General features: G+C 33.3%; 1 protein-coding gene across 1 annotated transcript; it reads left to right on the top strand.

The window, feature by feature from the left end:
- The first annotated feature begins 1016 nt into the window (after positions 1–1016).
- Positions 1017–4509, top strand: LOC107681918 (putative uncharacterized protein DDB_G0292636). The gene is made up of 4 exons (XM_016478289.1): positions 1017–1143; positions 1253–1365; positions 1814–1948; positions 4279–4509. Exons 1-4 carry the CDS (start codon positions 1122–1124, stop codon positions 4282–4284), a joined length of 276 nt encoding a protein of 91 aa, XP_016333775.1. The 5' UTR covers positions 1017–1121; the 3' UTR covers positions 4285–4509.
- The last annotated feature ends 4316 nt before the right edge of the window (positions 4510–8825 follow it).

Raw genomic sequence — 8825 nt, 5'->3', positions numbered from 1 at the left:
CTTTATATCAGTAAATGTGAGGTTTTGAGTAAAAAAAAAAATCCAATTGCACAAATTAACGTGTACAAATACAGTGGTTTTATATGTTGGTTTTAAACACCTATTGCACCATTAAATTAGGATCATATATTTTATGAATTCTGTCCTACAAACTAAAAATTCAAGTACTATTATATTTTTATTTATCAATGCAAGCTGTTACAGGTTTTTTTTATTTTTTGTGTCTATGATTTTTTTTCTCACATTTTTTGCAGTTTGTTTTACTGTTAAAAACATTATATAATAAGCCTATAATGCATGTAATAAATAGCCTATAATACATTTTGAATATTATATTGTGGAAAATGGATTGATGTGTTAGTATGTCATTTTTTTCTCAAAACAGATTTATTCTAAATAATAATAATATTTATTATAAATAAATAAAATTCCATATACTGTGACAACATGCCCCGCTAAAGGTCAACATGTCAGCAGAACTTGTTTAATTAACAGGTGTTTTTGTTGTTGTTGTTTTTGATAAGAGGGTTTGTGACTTTTCAAAATAAACTCCATGAGAAATATTTGTTGGTACAAAAAGTCGCCATGGACTCTTTTATTTACAATACAATACACCTTATATTGACTGTAAAATGCTTTATTTTTATGTTCATAATATGATCCCATGTGATGTGTGCATTTTTATAACAAAATTCAATTTTTTAAAAGAGAAGTAATTGAATAAATTCTTAATTTACAGACTATTATATTATATACTAAACCCACATAAGGCACCTAACACCACACAAAACTGGAACTGTTGTGACATATATAGGCGTGGATTTGTTGCTATTGAAGCAGGAGTGCAGAACAGATACTTCCGTCAATGCACACCTGACTGAATCACCTGAACGGCCGCCCAATCACACAACCTAATTAATATTCATGAGCCAAGCCTTGCGCTTATTCGCCAACTAACTATCGCTCACGTACAAGCGTCTGCCGTTCAGCCAATCAGATAGTCCGACTGGGCGAACGTCAGGTTGCGTAATTAATATTCATGAGACAAACCCTTGCAGCTCTCTGCTGAAAACACAGATCTTACACAAGCGTCGATCAGAGAGTTTGATAACTACTTCATCATGGACTTCGATCTGGGCGCAGGTAAACTGCTGCAAAGCTGATTTAGCATTTTATTTTTTTATTAAATCAAGAAACACTATAGTTGAATGTAAACGAATGCGGTTTTTGTTCACTCTCTCTGCTTTTCCAGCTGTTGGAGATGATCAGGTGAAGAAGTCGGAGGGCAAACAGGTGGAAGGTATCTTTGGGTTTGGAAAGAAGGATAAAGACAAAGAAAAGGGCAAGGAAAAGAGCAAAGACAAGGTAAACATGTTCATATTCATAATTATCTAATCAGAAAAAACACACACATCAAAGTTACAATAGCCTAGACACATTTGTGTTGTGATTGTATTGTTGTCATCAATATTGATAATAAGAGACATGGAAAAAAACATCTTGGAAGTGGAAAATATCAGATAGCCTTGGATAACTTTGCATATGGAAATAATGTTGATAATATTACAGATATTGAATTTGAATCATCTCTCCCAGAACGGTTGCCTGTCTAAAACATCTTCAGTTCAAGGTTTTAACTTTTGCTCTTAAAAGATGAGCTTTTAGTCATTTTAAATAAAGGAACAAACTGTTTGATGTCTGTTTAAATGGGAAATATGAGTGTTCCTCACGGACGTAATGTGCAGGAAAAGATGTGACGGTCTGCTGTTTAATGCAGTGATATTTTGTTTTAATTTATGTACATTTTTTTCAGAGTGATTCTAAGCATAAGGATGAACACAAAAAACACAAAGATAAAGAACATAAAGACAAAGGCAAGAAGAAGAAGAAAGACAAGGAACACAAGAAGAAGGGCGGTGGCAAGTCCTCCTCTTCCTCCAGCGATTCAGTAATTATTTCGCTTTTTTAACACAATTTTAATGCACATATTATATTAATGCACAGGTGCAATCTGAAGGTATCAACATGAGGAGCAAGGTTTAGATCAGGAGTGAGTCATTTTCAATTATTAGCATTAATTATGTCCGTGAAAGCAGTGGACAGACTGCGGATAGTGATCATTAATTATTAATTAATACAGCAGGGTTGGGCTCCATAAACGCCATAATAGTGGCGTCTCGTAAAACCGAGGTGTGGTCCAGCTTTACGGATCTAAAGCTTTCAAATGGCCAGAGACTTGATTCTTCAGGGTCTCCTGGAAAGTTTAGCAGTGATTTATTCCCGTCCCACACAGCGTTCCAGCAGTTAGACGTCACTTATCACCCAGATATCACACATTTGGAGACACACCCGCTGAGGAATTTCCTAAATAACGGCGTTATTCAGACACAGAGGGATAGGATCTTTGTGGAAACACACTGAACAATACACTTGAACTTTGTTTTAAGCTAAACTATAACCTGTTTAGTGAGTATAGATAAGGTCAGTGAGGGGAAAACAAATCCTGGTTACCATAGTAACACACAGACTTCTATAGGGAAAATAGTTCAAAGAGAATTTAAAAAGATAGATGATACATTATTTAAAACAAATAAATTAAATTATTTTTTATAATAAACTACATTTATTTCTATATATATCATTTTATATTATATGTATATTTTATATTTATTATTTTTAATTGTAATAAACGAATAAAATTATGAATAAAAAATAAACTAAATTAAAATGTTACAATTTATATTGTTATAATTTATATATATATGTGTGTGTGTGTGTGTGTGTGTGTGTGTGTGTGTGTGTGTATGCATGTATGTATATAAATTGTAATATAATATATATAAAATATATATATTAGTAATAAACAGAATTAAATTGCAGAAACAGGAATATATCATATAAAATTTCTCCTAATTGGTCTTACTAGTCTTATGTTAAGTACTAGTCTTAACATACTAACCTACTAGTCTAACATTTAATTTTTTATTAATATACTTTAGTAGCAGTGTGTATTTTAATATTTATTCTCCGTAGACTTCCATTTATGTGTATTTATTTACTGTAAACACTTTTTTTTTCCCTTTAAATGTATATTTACTTGCAAAACTATTGAGATACCTGAACACCAATGCAAGAAATGCGGACTGAATGGTAATGACAGCAGTGGAGGGATTTCAGGAAGGGTTCAGTATTATAGAGATAGAGATATAGAGAGTATTACAGCAGACCGCGAGCTAGTGAAAAAAGCATCTATCACACAGTGTCTGCAGAGGAATGAATGTGTGCACTTTAATAGTCTCTCAAAGGTGATAACAGCCTCACACAGCCCTTATAACTCTAATACAGAGAGTTTCAGACTTAATATTCAGTGCAAGAGTGATTGACTAAGTGGATGATTTCTCACTCTGGACCAATTCATCAAAAACTATTTTTATTTTATTTTATTTATTACATTTCTTAAAGCAATAACTCATCAGAAATGTAAATTTTGACTTTTTTTATTTTATTTAATATTTTAATTATTTATTTTTATCCTTAAAGCAATAATTAACTCCTCAAAATTGTAAGTTATGCCTTTTTTATTTTTTTTATCATTAAAGCAATACCTCCTCAGAAATGTAAATTGACATTTTTTATTTTATTTTATATTTTATTTATTTATTTTTATCCTTAAAGCAATCATTAACTCCTCAAAATTGTAAATTATGCCAATTTATTTTATTTTATTTATCCTTAAAGCAATAACTCTTCAAAAATGTAAATTCTGTCATTGTTTTTATTTAATTTTATTCTATATTATTTTATTTATCCTTAAAGCAATAACTCCTCGAAAATGTCAATTTCTATTTTAATTTTTTTAATTGAATTTAATTTTATTTACTAACCGTAACTCCTTAAAAATGTACATTTTTGTCATCATTTACTCACCTTCATGTCATTCCAAACTCGTATGACTTTCTTTGGTTCTCGTTTGTCAAATCAAGACACGTCAAGTTTGCAAAATCCCGGTATAAATCACATCCACTTTCCTTCCTTTAAAGCTCTGATATTCTGCCTTACATCTGCTTTTTTGTTCCACTGAAGAAAAAAAATCATACGCGTTTGGAATGGCACGAGGTTGCATAAATGATATTTATTCCTGAAGTTTTTTTTATGGAATAATATCCAGAACAATGTCTTGCAGCAGAGCTTGCATAATAAGTGTTTAGGTTTAGTTCTAAGGATTCTTGTAAGAATCTAAAGGTTAACATTTGTCTTTCTCTCTGTGTTTTTTTGTAGGACTGAAGCAAGATTCATCAGATACCTCCAGAAACATAATGTAAAAATCTTTATTGTATGATTATATGACAATCTCTTGAAGTGTTCATTAAGTTATTGAGCTGTAATTCCAAACTTCCACAAGGTGGCGCTACCTACATGTCAAATCTTCAATGAAACACTGGAATAAAGAGACTTATCTGCTATTTTTGTAAAACTGTTTGCTGGTTTAATAAATTCTGATGTTTGAAATAGTTATTTTTATCCATTTTGTCTCGTATTAGCTTTCAGTGGTTGCTGGTTAGTGAGCTATTAGTGTTTTGATAAATCTTGGCCGGTTTGACGTACAAATATGAGTCATATTTGATCAATGCATGTGTGTAACAATCAAATTAAGGCATTCAGCACAAATTAATTGATATGTATTGTCAAAACAAGGCTTTGTAGTAACTTGGTTAATTCACCATGACAATTCAAAAAGTTAGTAGTCAACACGACAGTATCTTTGTCTAAACAGCACGCTTATGCAAATGCATGGTTGATTTTGAAGGTTTCAGCACAGATCTGTCTGGTTTGAGCACGATTTGTTTGCTTATTCATCTATGTTTGAGTACGGCACAGATAATACATCTGAACAGCAGGGATGAAACGCAGGCTGCTTCCAAACACTGTTTTGGACGCTCTTTGCTGGGCTCTTCACAACTGTATGCCAGAGATAAGAGAACAGGGCGATTGTTGCCCAGAGGCGGAAGAGAGGGAAATCTCTGTCCATCAGACTGAGACAGTCTTTCTCTCTTATTCGGTGCCAAACGTCTGCAGGATAGATGCAAAGCACAGTGCAGCATTTTTTTTTTCAGCACCACCCTGTCGATCTTTCACATGCATATTTCATCAAACACACTGAAGATGCTGAAAGTTTAATCAGGGGGAAAAGTTGGCTTGTTTCGGCCGTTTGAGATGTTCGGTGCGGTCGGGGTCAGAGATCTGAACATCTGCTGCTCTGCACGTTTCTCACAGAAGATGGATGTAAATGCAGAGACGTTTGTTTCAGAGATGTGTGAGGGGTTACTTAGCTGGAGTTTGAGGACAAATTGGTGCCAAAAGTAACTAAATCAGACAAAACTTGACTGCAGTCAGGTTAAATTATGTTCAGGGAAAAATTTGAAATGGCACAAAATAAATGATGTTGTTCTTTAGGGGTTTATATAGTCATAATTATATTGCAAGTTGTGTGTGTGTTTGGAGGACAAAACAGAATTAAATGTAAAATAAAAACATAAATAGTGTACTATAACAATAGGAAAATAAACAAATAAAACAAAATACAATTCATTTTTATTTAAATATAGTCATTAATTACTTATTTTTCCTTTATTCATTATTTTCTATTTTTAACTTTATTTGCAGTATTTTATTAAAATTTTATTTGTTTTATGGTGTAATTATTTATGTTCATTTATTGTTATATTTATCCCCACATTAAAATTAGACATTAATTTTTATTTATTTTTCCTTTAGTATTTTCTTCACTTATTTTTAAATTTATTTGCATTATTTTTAACTTTATATTTTATTTTAATTTTTATTCATTTTTATATTGGAATATATTTTATTGTTTATATGATGATTTATTATATTTATTCCCTCACATATTTATTTTTATTTAATGTAGTCATTAATTTGTATGACCTTTATTTATTATTTTCTGTATTTACTTTTTATTTCAGTTTTTTAACTTTATTTTCCATTCTTTAATTTATTTTATATTTATTTATTTATACATTAATTTATTGTTATTATTTATTCCCACATGTATTTAAATCCATATTTATTTATACATTTGTTTATTTTTATAAGAAAATAGAGATGGTATTTCAGCATAGATAGCTATAGTATAGGTAACGTGTGTTTTATTGATTCTGTCTCTAAACAAGTTTATTGATCAGTTAGTTTATTGATTGTATGAATACCTAATTGAGAGCTCAGAGTGTAATGACTGCAGCTACAGACATATTAAGAAAATCTTATTCTCACAAATATAGTAAATCTTGTTAAAACTGACTTGTTTGTATGGTGTACAAAATTAATATAATATAACATTTAAAAATATATATTTAGTCATTCAATAGACTGAGACGATCTTCTTTATCTTTTCCTGTCTGTCCCGTTCATATCTTTCCCGCGCTGCCACCTTTTCGCGCCAGAGGAGGGCACAGTTACCTCGCGCTTGGACTGGCGTCAGCGGTCTCCAGGCAACAGGCCAGCAGTCAGTTAGTCAGGTTCTCAGTCAGAGCGGAGAGAGGCGGCAGCGGCGTCGGTTATGGCCCTCTCGCGGATCCGGTGCTCGTTTGTCTGGTTCACCGTGAACGGCATGTGAACACAGCTCTGTGTTGTGCTGAAGAACAGAACCGGACGCCCCGGTACCGACCGAAACGGACGCGTTCACGCGGATCCCGATGCTAACGAGTTCTCTGAGGGAATTTTACGCGCCGATTTAATTTCACTAACGTTAGTTGTAGTTTTTATTTTTACATGTCATCGTTTAACTATTTTTTTAAAGCTTTAGATTTGAGTTTAAAAGACAATTACTTTCCCACCACCAAACTGTGGAGAAAATCTGACAGACTTTGAACTTCATAACACGACGACTTTCCCTCAGAAAAATGCTGAAATTTCATAATTCTGATCTATGGATTGCTTGGCTGGTCTTCTGTGTGAATGGTAAGTTTTATTATTCATGTACACTTGCTTTTTCATTTCGTATTTATGCCGCAAATTGTTTTGTGTACTAACGTTAGTTGCTGTGACGTCAAAAAATCCTATATTCACAAGGAATGTAAACAAAGTCTTGGGTGTAGTTCAAGATTTGAGGTGTTTGAGAAGGTTTGACAGCTGTCGTGTGAAGATGTGTCCTTTTTGCGTATGTCTGTGTGTGTGTGTTTGTGTTACACACATAAAATCCTCACAAATGTAGTGAAATATCTGAAAAATCAGTTGTTTTCAGTGTCTTGCTCACTCATACACACACACACACACACACTGCTGGTGTTTGATTGCTTGCACATTTTTGGCTCCCAAAGTCAAGTCACCTTTATCTATATAGCGCTTTATACAATCCTGATTGTGTCAAAACAGCTTTACAGTGTCAAACAGGAAGATAGTTTGTGAGAGGACACTAACAAAGAGTAATTTTTCCAGCTAAAGTGCAGCTGTTGTGTGTGTGTTCTGAACAACACAAAGCCTGATGCTGTGAAGTTGTGAGTGGGTCGTGAATGATCATGGATAGGAAGCGGATACATGGGGCCGAGGACTGACGGATGGACGGGCCAGACAGCGCAGGTCTGAGAGCCGTAATCCAACCAGATTATGAAGAGCACTGCTCCACGTGACGCTTGTGACAGTCAGATGCACGAACACACACTCGCACACTGTGGGATTCGGGTGATATTTGTTTGCATATGTTGGCCCACACAAGGGACCGACATATGCAGGTAGCTCTGGGATTGTATGTTCATCTAGATCAGCATATCGGATGCATATGTTCCTTCGGTTCTTTGGAATTTCAAAAGGCTCTGTAAAACCCGTTTGAAGTCTATTTTTCAGAATAGATCCAGAGTAGAGTTTCGTTCATGCAAAACATTGTCTGTGTCCGAATATGCATTCATCCCTACTGTACAGGATGCAGTAAGCAACTCCTTTTGCATTCGAGTACACATTATAGTAAAAGCGAACAAATCAGTTCTGCCATTTAAGGTATCTTTACACTGCTGAGTTAAGGCTGCTCTGTGCCTGTTCAAAATTCAGTGTAAAGCCACATAAAAGCCAGACTAAATTATGCATGCTCAGACCCAAGTTGCCACCTCTGAGAAGCATTTAACAGTCTACGTTAAGACACCTACATGCCACTTCAGAAGCGTTTCTGTACCGCCTTTGCAATGTAAATTTGGCATTAAAGTCCATTTTGCACACTAATTTTTGCACAATGCAGCTTCCCTTAAAAATCAAACCAAACTGAATTAAAATGGATTTTTTTAAAAATAAAATTTACAGACGAGTTAGGTTGAATTTTTTTACATTGATTTTGTTGTCGAATAGGTTTCCTAAACTCTAGGGACCGTATTGTTTGTACACACTGTATTGTTAATATTTTTGAACTTCCAGAAAGCTGCACACAGCAGCTTTACACAATTAGATGCTATTAAAGAGAACTATTGTTTGATATAATAATATTGCACGGTAGATATTAAGAGAGAGTGATTATAAATATAAACGTTTTACATGTAACTGCCAGGAAGTGTGTATTTACAGTATTGATTTTGTTTTATTGCCCTTCTGATTATTTTTATTACCAATATGAGTGCTGATCAGTGTTATTTTAGTATCATTTAAGTAGTGTTATAACATTTAGAAAGCGATTTATTTAAAAATATTAATTTTAGTTAAAGTTATTTATTTTTTTTATTATTTTTTTACTCTTTTCTTTTTCTTTTTTTTTATTACAGTTGTAGTTTTAGTTATTTTAGTGCATCAAGTAGGCTTGCCGCGATAGACGGTGTTGACGGTGATAC

Source organism: Sinocyclocheilus anshuiensis, unplaced genomic scaffold, assembly GCF_001515605.1.
Source record: "Sinocyclocheilus anshuiensis isolate Anshui unplaced genomic scaffold, SAMN03320099.WGS_v1.1 scaffold2470, whole genome shotgun sequence".
Taxonomy (NCBI): Eukaryota; Metazoa; Chordata; class Actinopteri; order Cypriniformes; family Cyprinidae; genus Sinocyclocheilus; species Sinocyclocheilus anshuiensis.
This window is presented reverse-complemented; position numbering and strand designations above follow the sequence as displayed.

Excerpts from the sequence above, each read along its gene's own strand:
- LOC107681918 (XM_016478289.1), top strand. The coding sequence starts at position 1,122 with ATGGACTTCGATCTGGGCGCAG. Across the intron at positions 1,144-1,252 it reads GGACTTCGATCTGGGCGCAG|CTGTTGGAGATGATCAGGTG; the intron begins GTAAACTGCTGC and ends CTGCTTTTCCAG. Across the intron at positions 1,366-1,813 it reads AGGAAAAGAGCAAAGACAAG|AGTGATTCTAAGCATAAGGA; the intron begins GTAAACATGTTC and ends CATTTTTTTCAG.